The sequence below is a fragment of the Podarcis erhardii genome (genome assembly GCF_964252035.2).
Source record: "Podarcis erhardii genome assembly, chromosome: 7".
NCBI classification, from domain to species: Eukaryota; Metazoa; Chordata; class Lepidosauria; order Squamata; family Lacertidae; genus Podarcis; species Podarcis erhardii.
The window spans coordinates 89812951-89828410 of NC_138511.1; the positions used below are offsets into that span (position 1 = coordinate 89812951).

At 47.7% G+C, this 15460-nt stretch overlaps 1 protein-coding gene across 1 annotated transcript in view; it reads right to left on the reverse strand.

Moving 5' to 3' along the window:
• Positions 1 to 15460, reverse strand: part of RTN2 (reticulon 2) — a 40781-nt gene that overhangs the window by 23789 nt on the left and 1532 nt on the right. The window contains exons 2-4 of the mRNA XM_081869231.1: positions 6913 to 6957; positions 3695 to 4192; positions 991 to 1239 (exon numbers count right to left, since the gene is read on the reverse strand). Of these exons, the coding sequence (XP_081725357.1) occupies positions 991 to 1239; positions 3695 to 4192; positions 6913 to 6957 (792 nt within the window). The remainder of the gene's footprint in view (positions 1 to 990; positions 1240 to 3694; positions 4193 to 6912; positions 6958 to 15460) is intronic.

Here is a 15460-nt window from a genome sequence, read left to right on the forward strand (position 1 = left end):
GCCAGGAACTGGGAGCCAACGCCAGCCTTGCAGAGCAGGCTGCGTGTGTGAGAGAGGAAGACAAAGAGCTTTCCTTCTCAGGTGCTCTGCTCAGCCGCAGAGTCAGCTGCCGTGCGAGGGGGGTGGTGAGGGGAGAGAGAGGAATATTTGGGAGGCACACGCAGGAGACCCTCTTGGCTCCAATTCCTGCTCCGCTCAGCACAGAAGCTATTTTTACTCGCTGACTCGACTCGGCTACCATCCCGGTCCGGGCAAGTTGCCAGGGGGGGTGAGTAGGGATGTTTTCTGGGCGAAGAAGGCCTTACTAGGCCAACGCCATGAAACCTCAGGCATGGCGGGGGGGGGGGGGGAGATGCTAGAAAGCCACAGATGCCCCCCTCCCCCTTAATATCCTTTTTTAAAAAAAATAAAAATGCTTTTTTTATTTTTCATTTAATACCTCCCCACTAATATCCATGGGCGGCAGCTCACGAGTTGCAGAATAAGGCCTCTAGCTAAGCAGACAACTTGGAGGTTTCCCTTCCTTTCATTTTAATATGCAAGTTTGTAGTCCTCATGGAGGCAGCCAGTAAAAAAAAAAAAGCAACACCCTGCAAATTCACTGCAAAAAGCTATTAAGGAATGGCACCTCATCATGATACAGTCACAGTTTTCCCGTCTCCTAAAGAATTCTGGGAGTTATAGTTTGGGGCGCCGAACGTTCTTTGGCAGCGCCCATTACCCCCCTCGCAGCGCTACCATTCCCAGAGCTCCCTGGGTACAGTGGCGTAGCGTGGGTTGTCAGCACCCGGGGCAAGGCAAGTAATTTGCACCCCCTAACCTGTGGATTTGCGCCCCCTAACCCCCAGATGTTGCGCCCGGTGCAGCCGGCCCCCCCTGCACCCCCACGCTACGCCACTGCCTGGGTAGAGGAGCCGACTGTTTTCACCGCTCTGGGAATTGTAGCGCAGCCTACGCCTTGTCTGAACAAGCTGCCTGCGGGTCGCTCACCTACGGGGCATTTTTCCAGAGTGTTCCCTGATTGGTCCAGCTCCGCTTGACGCTGCTCTGAGATTGACTCCCGGTCTTCTTCCTCCTCCTCTTCCTTCCTCTGCTCCACCTCCTCGTCCCACGATGGGTGTTGGCAGAACTCGGATGAGGTCCGTGATGGGTACTGGGTGGTGTCAGCACCGCAGGGGGCGCCCGGTTCCGGGTGGGGCGCTAAGGCGTCGGGTGGCGGCAGGTCCTCCAGGGAAGTTTCTGGGGGGAAGTGGACAGCACCAGAAGGGTCACAACACTTTTTATTCCTCTTAGAATTGTAGAATTCCCAAATGACAGACCTGATAAGAAACCACTCAGGTGATAAGGTTAAAAAAAGGAATGGGACCGCTTCCAAAACTACCTGATAAAATGTGGCTCCAAAAACAATACTTTGTTTTGCCCAGATTAATTTCACAGTTCTATGGGAGAAATTGGTGTTAACCTGGGGTCAGCAAACTTTTTCAGCACGGGGCCGGTCCACTGACCCTCAGTCCTTGTGGGGGGCCGGACTATATTTTGGGTGAAAAAAATGAACAAATTCCTATGCCCCACAAATAACCCAGAGATGCATTTTGAATAAAAGGACACATTCTACTCATGTAAAAACACACTGATTCCAAGAACGTCTGCTGGCCGGATTGAGAAGGCTATTGGGCCTGATCGGGCCCCTGGGCCTTAGTTTGCCTACCCATGATATTAACAAATGAATATAGAATATTCGCTACTTAAGGAAAACATTGAAACCGCAAAGAGATAGAAGGAAGTTAACCAAAATAGAAGGGATTCAAACCAGTTTTCTGGAAAAGAAAGAAAGAAAGAAAGAAAGAAAGAAAGAAAGAAAGAAAGAAAGAATACAAACGTAATCTCTTTCTGGGAACTTGGCGTGTAGAATAATCAAATCACTGTTAGTATCCTTTGAATAATTTGGTGTATTTGATCAATTCCCCCCCTTCCCTTTCTCTTTCTTCTTTTTATATTCATTTTATATCTTTATTTTTGTTTGTTTTGTATTTTTTCTTTTTAGTTTGTATATTTGGATGTTATGTTTAATATATGCTTTATTTGTAAATTTTTAAAATGCAATAAAGAATAAAAAAAATTAGAATTGTAGAATTCTATTTTCTATTCCAACCCCCAGCCATCCAGGAATTACATGGTATGGATGAGTTGAACTGGAATCACTACCTTGCCTCCTAGTTGTTTATAATATCACACTTTTACACAGAGATAGAGATAGATATGCTGCAAATCTCTGTAACGTTTCTATGGTTGAGATCTGTATATGGGGCAAATCTTCGTTCTCAGTGCCTCAGATTTGGTGGTTAACACATTTATACAAACCATTGATCACCTGCAATTTATCTCTCTATCTCTTTAATAGGAATACTCACAAATAAAATATCAGAGCAGTTTGCAACAGCTGCACGTAAAAACCACTAGGTATCCAAACAAACCCCTGTGTTGCAACAGAGAACGTCAACAATGTTTAGGCAACATGATGACCATATATATATATATATGTAATAGACAATCTTTATATAATTCCTTCAAACAATAACAAGTTCAAAGTCTCTGAAAGTCTTTAAACGAAGAGGGGTACCAAATCTTTGTACGATGGAAGGCAAGCTGTGAAGCTTTGTGTATTCAGCAAATATAATGTCCAACACTGAACAGAGATTCCAGATATTGACTGCTGTTTCACAAGAGCACTGCTCCACAGCATATGATATTTTCATTCACATATATTCATTCAAAATAAGATGGGTTTATGAAACAATTAGGGACGCAAGTGGCGCTGTGGGTTAAACCACAGAGCCTAGGGCTTGCCGATCAGAAGGTCGGCGGTTCGAATCCCCACGACGGGGTGAGCTCCCGTTGCTCGGTCCCTGCTCCTGCCAACCTAGCAGTTCGAAAGCACGTCAAAGTGCAAGTAGATAAATAGGTACCGCTCAGGCGGGAAGGTAAACGGCGTTTCCGTGCGCTGCTCTGGTTCGCCAGAAGCGGCTTAGTCATGCTGGCCACATGACCTGGAAGCTGGACACTGGCTCCCTCGTCCAATAAAGCGAGATGAGCGCCGCAACCCCAGAGTCGGTCACGACTGGACCTAATGGTCAGGGGTCCCTTTACAGTGCTACCTCGGGTTAAGTACTTAATTCGTTCCGGAGGTCTGTTCTTAACCTGAAACTGTTCTTAACCTGAAGCACCACTTTAGCTAAAGGGGCCTCCTGCTGCTGCCGCGCCGCTGGAGCACAATTTCTGTTTTCATCCTGAAGCAAAGTTCTGAACCCGAGGTACTATTTCTGGGTTAGCGGAGTCTGTAACCTGAAGCGTATGTAACCTGAGGTACCACTGTACCTTTATGAAACAATTCCATATCCTCCCAACACGCTGACGAAGATCTACGAAACAGATTATCTTTCATCGTACAAATTAGAAGGAATTCTATAAGGATTGACTAAACATGCCTAAACATTGCACGTAAAAACCATATGGTGAAAGCCATGCTTAAAAGGGTTTTTTAAAAGCAACATTGTTTTTAAAGACACCAGAGGCGTTTTCTTCGCCTGGGCAAAGAAGCAAAGGCGAGAGTCGTGTTTTGTGGTCACAATTCCACCCCACGGCATCCCCTCACGCTTCCCCTGGGGTGCTCATTTCTGGGTACCCCTCCCCGTACCTGAGGACGACTCGCTGCTTCTGCTGCTGCTGCTGCTGCTGCTCTGGCCCCCCACCAATGCCTGCACCAGGGGGCTGTGCCTCTGAGACCCTGGCGCCCCCTCTCCTTCCCCTCGGTCTGCTTCCTCCACGGAGCTTGCATGGGCTTCCCATCCCAAGAAAGGGTCCAGTCCTTGGCCGCCAACCGGAGGGGGTGCCCCCTCTCCCTCGGGGGACGGGCAGAGGCTGGGGATATTCTCCAAACTGTCCCCCAGCGCCGGCACAAAGGTCTCGCAGGTGTCCGTACGCGGCAGCGGGGCCCGCGCCCGGCGGGTCTGGGAGTCGCGCCTGCCCCGGGGCGTGTGCTCCCCCAGTGTTGGGCTGCTGTTGAGGGGCCCCGCGATAGTGATGTAGGAAAAAGTCAGCTCCCGGGGGGTCCCCCACTCCAGAGACACCTCCTCGTCCTCCGAGAACTCCCTCGCCGTCTGCAGCTCGGGGAAGTCGGATTCATCGTTGCCACCTGGGGAGGGAAAAACGTCACGGGTGTCCCTTGCAGGTACAAGATCACTTTCATCTGGATGCAATTGCCCCCCCCCATCACTTCTCTTCCCTCTGTGTTGGTGGTCACAGTGTGTGTGTGTGTGTGTGTTGTCTCCGAAAAAATTTACACATCACTTGGGAAGATAGACGAACAAATGCCAGTGTACAGTGGTGCCCCGCAAGACAAACGCCTCGCAAGACGGAAAACCCGCTAGACGAAAGGGTTTTCCGTTTTGGAGGTGCTTCGCAAAACGAATTTCCCTATGGGCTTGCTTCGCAAGACGAAATGTCTTGCGAGTTCCTGCGGGTTCCCCCCCTTTCCCCCCCTTTCCCTAAGCCGCTAAGCTACTTATCAGCTGATCCGCTGATAAGCCGCTTAACAGCTGATCCGCTAAAAGCCGCTAAACCGCTAATAGCGGTAATCCGCTAAGCTGTCAATGGGCTTGCTTCGCAAGACGAAAAAACCGCTATACGAAGAGCCTCACGGAACGGATTAATTTCGTCTTGCGAGGCACCACTGTACTGGAAGAAGCAAAGATCACCAGTGTCGAAGCAATGATTCTTCAACATCCACTTCGTTGGACTTGTCATGTTGTTTGGATGCCTGATGTTCGTCTTCCAAGGCAACTACTATACAGTAGTGCATCACAAGACGAAAAACTCGCTAGACGAAAGAGCTTTCCGTTTTTTGAGGTGCTTCGCAAGACGAATTTCCCTATGGGCTTGCTTCGCAAGACGAAACGTCTTGCGAGTTCTTGCGAGTTTTTTTCCTTTTTTTCTTTTTTCTAAGCCGCTAATAGCCGCTAATCCGCTAATAACGCTAATCCGCTAATAGCCGTGCTTCGCAAGACAAAAAAAAGCAAGACGAAGAGACTCATGGAACGAATTAATTTCGTCTTGCGAGGCACCACTGTATTCTTTTTTTTTTAAAAAAATATTTATTAAGCTTTTACAGAAAAAAGAACACATGACAACAACACAAATGAAGAAAAACATAGTCAAAAATACAAAAAAACCAAAAAACCAAAACAAAAAATACAAAAAAATGAAATTACACCAATCTAAAAAGAAAAATAAAAACTCCAATTTTTAAATTCATACTTAGTTAACCTTCTTTCTTGACTTCCTCATGCCTCCCTTTTTGTGTTCCTCATTACCCAATCAGAACAGCAAATCCTTACCCTCTTTTAAAACTCATTTCTAATTATTAGAATCATTCTATTATGTCTCTGATCTTCCTGCTTGTACTTTAAGCACCTTTAACATATTATTTTACTTTTGACATAATATAACTTTAGTCTTTTACCCTTTTCTATTACATTTTTACATATTTTTTCCAACTGTAGCACTAATGCCATATTATTGTCATGTGGCACCACTGTATTCTGTACTTAAAAATGGGAAGCGTAATGCTGGTGGTCAACAAAAGAGGTTCAAAGACTGTCTCAAGGCAAATCTAAAAAAAGTAGCATAAACATCGACAATTGGGAAACACTGGCCTGCGAGCATGCTTGGCAAATCCACACCGTGATCAACTCCCACCCGAAAACCAATGTCCCCACTGTGGAAAGACGTGCGGATCCAGAATTGGCCTCCACAGTCACTTACAGACTCAATGTTAAAGCCATGGGTTTTTGTTTGTTTGTGTGTGTGTGTGTTTATAATTTATTTTTACTGACTTTTTTAATAATGCAAAAAGAAAAAAGAAAATACATCCTACAAAAACGACAATACACAAAAATAAATTACTATTTACACAAACATAAATCCTTCCCACCCCCTTTACATCCCCACCACCACATTCCTCAACTTTCCTCCACCACACCACGACTTCCTTATCTTTTAAATTTGATACTATCATTGCACTCTTTGGGTTTTGATCATCTAGTCCAAGGCAGGAATATGCACCAAACAGGGATCAAACCTGCAGCCTTGGCCTTATCAGCACCGCGCTCTAACCAACTGAGCTCTAATACTTCATTATCTCTTTGGAGCTGCACTTTGCCCTTTTGTCCTTGCAGCCTGTGACACTTTATGATTTACCGTATTTTGCGCCCCATAGGACGCACCTAGTTTTTTGGGGGGGAAATAAAGAAAAAAAATTATTTCCTCCCCCCCCAGGTGCGGGGCTGGAAGAACCAGGTCGGGGAACAGCAGGAAGGCGCGCTCCGCTCCCCCCGCTGTCCCCTGAGCTTGTGGGGCTGGCGATGGGGAGAAGTGCGCTGAGCCCGGGACTGCAGGCAGCTCTGCGCAGCCATCGGGAGCCGGGCGGGACTTCGCGCCCCGCTCCCGATGGCCGTGCAGAGCTGCCCTGAGCCCGGGACTGCAGGCAGCTCTGCGCAACCTGGTCTCCCGAGGGTTGCGCAGAGCTTCCTGAAGCCTGGAGAGCGAGAGCCTGCATTCGCCCCATAGGACGCACACACATTTCCTCTTCATTTTTGGAGGGGAAAAAGTGCGTCCTATAGGGCGAAAAATACGGTACATATTGCACCGTTTGTTTTCTTCCTTTAAGAAACCTGGGACCCTCTCAACCAGGGTCTTAACCAGGGTTTCCGAGCTCACAGTCTTGGCATAGCGGTCAACTTTTCCCTTTCTTTAAAGGAAATCCCCTTATTCCGAATAGGATTCCTCTCAAGAAAAGGGAAAAGTTGACAGCTATGAGTCTTGGGCAGCTGTGCAAAATGTCCTGGGGTTACTCACCATCTGTGGAGTCAGGTGTGGTGGAAGCGGTTGACGGAGACTCTTCTGCAAGAGAGATAAGGAAGACCTTAGAACCCAGAGCCACTAACACACACACACACACACACTTTTAGTAATGCACGACAGGGAGGCTGACATTGGACCCTGCTTCGAATCTTGGCAACGCCATGAATTCATCACGTGGCTCTAAGAAGCCAGTCCGTCTCTCCTGGCTACAACCAGGAATGGGGAATCCTATAGGGCTTTTTGTGCAATGATTATGGAGATGATGCGGTCAAAAGGATCGGAAGCCTGGACATTAGAAGATGCCACTGCTTAGCGGTCAGAACACCAGGTTAGGAAGACACGGGTTCAAATCCCCACTCAACCAAGAGGAGGCTTACTAGCTGCCTGTTGTCCTACCTCACAGGGTTGTTCTGAGGATGAGACAGCAAACTGTGTACTCATTTTTTCTTTGTCTTAAGATCCTTGGAGGAGGATTGTCTAATAATAATAATAATAATAATAATAATAATAATAATAATAATAAATTTTATTTATATCCCGCCCTCCCCAGCCAAAGCCGGGCTCAGGGCGGCTAACAACAATAAAATAATACAACATTCTAAAATCATTTCATTATAAAATTAATTAAAATCAAATAGATGGCAACCATTGGGTTAGAGTTCTGCGAAGACTGCCAAACATTATAAATGTTGAGTCAAATCATTGGCCCCATTTAGTATCATCGGCCTATTATTAAGGGACGCGGGTGGCGCTGTGGGTTAAAACCACTGAGCCTCTTGGGCTTGCCGATCAGAAGGTCGGCAGTTCGAATCCCCGCGACAGGGTGAGCTCCCGTTGCTCGGTCCCTGCTCCTGCCAACCTCGCAGTTCGAAAGAACGTCGAAGTGCAAGTAGATAAATAGGTACCACTCTGGCGGGAAGGTAAACGGCATTTCCGTGCGCTGCTCTGGTTTGCCAGAAGTGGCTTAGTCATGCTGGCCACATGACCCAGAAAAACTGTCAGCGGACAAACGCCGGCTCCCTTGGCCAGTAAAGGGAGATGAGCGCCGCAACCCCAGAGTCAGCCACAACTGGACCTAATGGTCAGGGGTCCCTTTACCTTTACTCTTATCGGCCAGGGCTTTTTTCAAGAGACCCCTGAACTGGAGTTGGTGGGGTTGAACCTCTGGTCCCTACGCAGGTAAAATGCACACTCTGCTCATGAGCTATGACATCAGCTCCCAAACTTGTGGAGACCCCAGCCCCCTGGGTTCCACGAACTCATCCCCAGTGCTCCCACCCTACCCTCTAAAAAGCATTATTCAGAATTGCAGTTTGCGCAATTCACCAAGGAAGAGAGCAACACAATAAAATTCAAAACAGAAGCAATGGACTAATCACACATTTATTCAACGTCCAATTAAAACCAAACAAATTCCTTCCAGTAGCACCTTAAAGACCAACTAAGTCAGTTCTTGGTATGAGCTTTCGTGTGCATGCACACTTCTTCAGATACACACTTCTTCAGATACACAGAAGTGTGCATGCACACGAAAGCTCATACCAAGAACTGACTTAGTTGGTCTTTAAGGTGCTACTGGAAGGAATTTGTTTTGTTTTGACTATGGCAGACCAACACGGCTACCTATCTGTAACTGCAATTAAAACCACTTAGTTCAATTAACAAAACTGATGAACTGATCCAATGATCCTTTCAAAGTCTGAGTCGTTCACACCTCCTGCTTCATCCTAAGACCCCTTTGCCTTTGAGCCCTCCCCTAAGGAATCCCACCTCCCCCAAGGGGGCCGTACCACTCGCTTTGGGAACCTCTGATGTCCAACTGTTAAAACTGAATTGCATGTTGCTGCAGCCCTGGGTCTTAAATGACTGCCTATGATTGCGCTAGAACACTATATACCTTTGCAACGCATTATTATTGTCATTACATAATGATTTGGCAGCTGATCTGCTGGCAGGGCAAACTTGACGAGCTGCAACTACTTGTTTTGGCGAGGCCATCTGGGCAGGCCATGCCCCCCCTCCATGCACACAGGAAATCAAACAGGAGATCTGGGAAATGACCTCAGCTCACCCCACCCAGGCCTTGGTTTTCTACGCATTACACATGCAATGCACCATCTGGAGTTTTGCCAGCGGCCTGTGCAGGTAAACAAGCCTCGCCCCACAGTCATCGGTCGGACTCTGCCTTCCAACTGTTGCAGGAATTTATATATAGGTTGGGGGGGTTGCCCCTCCAGCAGATATCCTGCACATGCAGCCCACTACCAAAACCAGCACCATCACTTTTGTGACTTGTCCCCACAAAACGCTTCATCACAGTTTCTTCCTGTCTATTCAAAGGGCCTCTGCTGCACAATACCAAATGTAAGAATTCACTGATCAATGTACCTATGTACTGGCTCACTGGGACAACTTCAGAAATTCATATAGACATGTGAGCTCAGCTACTCAGCAGCCCCTCTGCCTGAGTGATAATTCCTGGCATCCTGATACCTGAGTGCCAGACAGGTAGCCATTCCAGAAAGAACAAACCCAGATGAAGACAAAAGGGTGGGGTTAACTTGGCTGGGAAATGTAAAGATCTCTTTTGTTACACTTGATGGGTGTTTGGTGGAGGGCAAGGGGAACCATGGGGCAGGGTCCAGGATGCTCAGATTACTGCCACCAGACCTCCCCTTTCATGATGTAACCATGATGTAGTTTGGGGTGGGGTGTAACATGGGGATTAGCAGATAATAAAAGTTTGGGTTCTCTTTTGTTTGGGGCTTCCATCTTGTTCCACCTGGTGGCAGGTGGGAGTCCTGTCGTGACAGTCTTCAATAAAGACCAAGCCTACTAGCTGCTGTTTTGCTCTGGTATTCCTGGCTGGTGTCCTTGTTTTTTGTCCAAGGGAGCCCTCAGATTTCTCCATTAACACAACCAACGTTAGTCTGTCACCAGCAGCAGGAAACATCAGGAAGCGATTGAAAGAATGGGGCTGGATTTGCGGGACTGGAGTCACTAGGGGGCACTGTGGCACCATGTCCCTGCTTCCTCCACACCCATCCACTAGGGGGCATCGCTCAGGGTAGGAGCCCCGAGACAGGAGTGGGGTTCCGATTGCCAGGAGTTTCTCTGTACAGTCGTACCTTGGTTCTCGAACAGAATGTGTTCCGGGAGTCTAATAGACTCCCAGAACCGTTCGAAAACCAAAGTGCGGCTTCCGGTTGGCTGCAGGAGCATCGTGCAGCCAATCGGAAGCCACACAAGAGACGTTCAGTTTCCGAAAATTGTTGACTTCCGGGTTTTGATCGTTCTGGAGCCGATTTGTTTGGGAGCCAAGGCGTTTGGCTTCCAAGGTAAGACTGTATTAGACTGAAGTCCGCTCAAAATTAAAATTCTCCAACTACAGCCATGCATTGGGGATTGTTCAAACCATTCAATACTCCAATAAATAAGTAAGTAAGTAAGTATAGTGGACCCCTGGGTTGCGAACGTGATCTGTGCGGGAGGCACATTTGCAACCCAGTACCGTGTTTGCGCATGCGCGGCTGCGATTCGGTGCTTCTGCGCATGTGCAAGGGCTGAAACCCAGAAGTAACCCGTTCCAGTACTTCTGAGTTCAGTGCAGTGCACAACCCAAAAGTATAATTATCACAGTGTGGCGCTTTACACGACCAAGGGCAAAGGGACAATTCGCTGCCCCAAGGAGATTACAATACAAGACTGAACAACTCCAATATGAAGAAGGGTTGCGGTGTTTGAGACTTCTTAGTTTAGAGAAGGCTGAGTAAAGAGGGGGCATGATAAGTTTTAAAAATTATGCAGGGCATAGAGAAAGTGGATAGATAAAAGAGCTAAATGTTGGAAGATTCAGGACACATCGAAGAAGAATTTATTCACTGCACTGCATAGTTAGACTTTGGAACTCCCTGCCACAGGAGGCAGTGATGGCCACCAGCCTAGATGGATTTAAAAGCAGATTGGACGAATTCATGGAAGAGGAGAGAGCTTTCGTCGGGCTACTAGCCAGGACGGCTGTTCTCTGCCTCCAGGGTTGGAAGCTGGCAATGCCTCTGAATCCCAGTTGCTGGAGGGAAGAGGGTTCTCGGAGTCAGATCCCACTTGTGGGTTTCCTCATCTGGTTGGTCACTGGGAGAAAAAGGATGCTAGCCAGAAGGGCCATTGGCCGGATCCAGCAAACTCCAAAATATATGTAAGAATCAAGGACTATATGGAACTGGCGGAAATGACTGGCAGAATCCGAGACCAGGGAGAAGAGTCGGTGGAGGAAGATTGGAGGAAATTTAAAGACTATTTACAGAAACACTGTAAAATTAATATCTGTTAGAAGGATGTTGGAACAATATTATATGATATTAGCAGGAAGGATATAAAGGATTTGGGAATAACTGACTGTTAATTGGTGAAAGGAGGAAAAGCAAAGCTACATTATATTAAGACAATTTACAGGACAAAAATTTGAAAAGAGGGAAAGGATTTGCTGAAATAGATAATAGACCTAGAATACAAAAAAGGGAGGTGTGAGGAGGTCAAGGAAATAAGCTAATGAAAGAATGGTAATGAGGAGATCTGATGTATTTTCTTTTTTGCGTTTTTGTTTTTGTTTAATGGGTTTTATTTCTCTGTGTTTTCCCCCCTCTTTTTTATATTGTGGTGTGTTGTTTAGTTTTTGTTTAATGTGGTATGTTTATTTTTTCTTTCCGTAATTGTTGAAACTTTAATAAATATTATTTTTTTAAAAAAAAGAATCAAGGAGCCCAGGAAGCTGGCTGGCTTCTGCAAAGACAGACTATTGATCCACCCAGCTCCACACGATCTGCGCTGAGCTAATGGCTCTCTGGGGTTGCAGGCAGGTGTCCATCTTTGCACTGCCTGGTGATGTGGGGCTTGAGTTCAGGACCTTTCGCACTCACTCTGCGATTGACCTGAGGCTCTCCTTCAAAGAGGCATAACGTGTTGTTGTTTTATGTTGTTTTATGTAAAGGAAGCCCAGGATGTGTGAATGGGCGCCCACCTTATGGACCAACCTATCATGGGTGGCGCTGTGGTCTAAACCACTGAGCCTCTTGGGCTTGCCGATCTGAAGGTCGGAGGTTCGAATCCCCGCGACGGGGTGAGCTCCCGTTGCTCTGTCCCAGCTCCTGCCAACCTAGCAGTTTGAAAGCACAACAGTGCAAGTAGATAAATAGGTACCACTGCGGCGGGAAGATAAATGGTGTTTCTGTCTACTCTGGCACTCATCACGGTGTGGCAGAAGCTGTTTAGTCCTGCTGGCCACATGACCCAGAAAGCTATCTGTGGACAAACGCCGGCTCCCTCGGCCTGAAAGCAAGATGAGTGCCACAACCCCATAGTCGCCTTTGACTGGACGTAACCGTCCCGGGGGCCTTTACCTTCGACCTTTTTTTACCCATAATGCTCTTGGGCCAGACAGGTAAGCATGCCCAGTCACAAGGAGGAAACATCTCAGGTGTGTGGAATTTCTCCTGCTCTCTCCCTTTCTTTGCTTCCACTGTGTAAGCACAAAGGCCCTTTTATTTTTGGTTTTTGTTTGGTTTTTTAATTCTACCTTTTAATTTTTGGCAAGAAAATTAGTTTTGCTTGTGTTCTGTTAAAAAACAGAAGAGTTTAGCCAGGGGATTACTGGAAGAGTAATCCATTAAGTTGCTTCCCATCTCTTTGAGCCACCTCCCACAGCAACATTTCAACCAGGACTCAACCCCTGTGCTTCACTGCCAGTATTTAAATACTTCTGCCAAGCCAAGCAAGGGAACGCAACCCATTGTGCAAAGCTGGCTCTTGTCAGCTTGTGGTTTGATGCTGTTATGGACTGAAGTTCTCACCCTGGGCCAGCAGGGGGATACTGTAGATAGTTTTCACTCAAGTCCGCATATGCAAATAAGGAATTGAAAGTGACGTTCAGTGATTGGATAGTTACAGAAAGTTGATCCTGTTGCGTTGTAGTGGAGCTCTACATAAGCAGGTTAGCTGAACGATTCAGTTCAGTTCTGTTCTGGCCTGTGAATAAGCTGTCTGAAGAATTGCTGTGTCGTCTGATATGTTCACCCACAACTTAACAGATGCCCTTTCTGTCTCCTGGGCAGCTCTGTCACCCTCTGCTTCTCATGCTCCATCATGCGGGCCTTGAAGCGCTTCACCTCGCATCGCATTGCATAGTGGAAAGAGGCGCAACCGGTGCGGGAGATCATTTTGTTGAAGGGATCTTCCTCTTCCTCCTCCGCTTTTGATTTCCGGTTCCAGTTGTGACCCAAGGGGTTGGCACTTGACATCCTGGTGGATTCGGGAGTCTGGGGCGAGAGGCTCTGCGGGGAAGGCCAAACCCGTGAGATACATGGAAATGGTGCCGCCATCCAGGCCGCTGGTCTGGTCTCCCACCCAAAAGCTGTCTGGGGCTGAGCCTGCTTAGCTTCCTGCGTGCGCCAGTCACTCTGCCCACTGAGCTATGCAGGCAAAAAAGAAGACCGCCTGCCCAAAGAAGACCGCCCGCCCATGCCTAACTCTCCCATGCCTGGCTCCCCTTGGCCTTCGGCTCCCCTGAGGCCTCACGCCTCTCCTGGGCCATGTCAAGGAATCCTCCGAGTGGCCCAAGCTCGGCTCTTCCGTTTTAGATCTTGAAACTTCAAGGAGATGCACCTTCCCTAAAGAATCAATATCCAAGTGGGTCAGCTTATGGGGAAAGGGCTGTAGCAGAAGGTCCCTGAGTGCCTCTTCAGGTTTCTGCCTGAAACCTTGCTGAGTCTGTGTAGACAATTTTCAGCTAGGTAGACCCAAGGGCCCAGATAAAGCGGTTTCCTATGTCCCCAGGTCCATTTTCAGCTGCAAACATGCTGGAGATGGCACCTTTGTAGAGCAGAAGCCCCACACCTCCAGAAAGTCCACTGAAAAGACCCTGTGCTCCCGTGCCAACGTCCGAGCGGCGTGCTAGGAGCTGCACACAAAAACACTTTCACAGCTCCAAACACTGGAGAATTCTGCTCTGGGTGCTTAGTTGTGTATCCCCCCAAAACCAGCTGTCAGCAACCCAAGCTTTAATTCACACAATGTCCGTTTCCGAGCACAATTCAAAGTGTTGGTGCTGACCTTTAAAGCCCTAAACGGCCTCAGTCCAGTATATCTGAAGGAGCGTCTCCACCCCCATCGTTCTGCCCGGACACTGAGGGCCTTCTGGCGGTTCCCTCATTGCAAGAAGTGAGGTTACAGGGAACCAGACAGAGGGCCTTCTCGGTGGTGGCACCTGCCCTGTGGAATGCCCTCCCACCAGATGTCAAAGAGAAGAACAACTAACAGACTTTTTAGAAACAGATAGGTAGCCGTGTTGGTCTGCCATGGTCAAAACAAAATAAAAAAATTCCTTCCAGTAGCACCTTAAAGACCAACTGAGTTAGTTCTAGGTATGAGCTTTCGTGTGCATGCACACTTCTTCAGATCTGAAGAAGTGTGCATGCACACGAAAGCTCATACCTAGAACTAACTCAGTTGGTCTTTAAGGTGCTACTGGAAGGAATTTTTTTATTTTGTTTAGACTTTTTAGAAGACATCTGAAGGCAGCCCTGTTTAGGGAAGCTTTTAATATTTGATGCATTACTGTATTTTAATATCTTGTTGGAAGCCGCCCAGAGTGGCTGGGGAAGCCCAGCCAGATGGGCGGAGTATAAATAATAAATTATTATTATCATTATTATTATTATTATTATTATTATTATTACAATGTCTTGCAAGCCTCACTTGCCAGTGTGGTGTAGTGGTTAAGAGCGGTAGTCTCCTAATCTGGGGAACCAGGTTCGCTTCCCCGCTCCTCCACATGCAGCTGCTGGGTGACCTTGGGCCAGTCCCACTTCTCTGAAGTCTCTCAGCCCCACTCACCTCACAGAGTGTTTGTTGTGGGGGAGGAAGGGAAAGGAGAATGTTAGCCGCTTTGAGACTCCTTAAAGGGAGTGAAAGGCGGGATATCAAATCCAAACTCTTCTTCTTCTTCTTCTACTTTCTACAAAAGGTTAATGGAGGGGAAAGAGAGCAATTTCCTCTTGCGCCATCGGAGCCCCTGCCAGCAGGTTTTCGACTTTGCCAGAGACTTCAGCCCAGTTCCCCATCCAGCTGCCTCTGCCCTTCCGCTGCGGGAATCCATGGCCTGCCCTGCTTTGAGCAGAGACACCAGTGAGGTGCTGTGGTTCAAGTCTCTGGCCAGGACCTGGGAGAGACCAGAGTTCGAATCCCGCCACTCAGCCCCACAATGCTCTCTGGGTGTGATCTTGCTGGCCGCCTTACTGCCCCTTTCAGACTACTAACCTGCCTCGCCAGGGTTGTTGTGGGTGTTAAATGAGGACCAGGATCTGGGAGACGGGGGTTCAAATCCACACACGGCCGCCTGACCTTGGGGTGGGGGCATCCCTTAGCCTAACTTGCCCCACATGGGGAGGGAGAAAAAGTTGTGGTATAAATGCAACAAATAAATAATATAGACACTCCCAACGCCAGCTGTCCCGTGAATCCATGTAAATGCTTTGCTGTGATTTGGTCC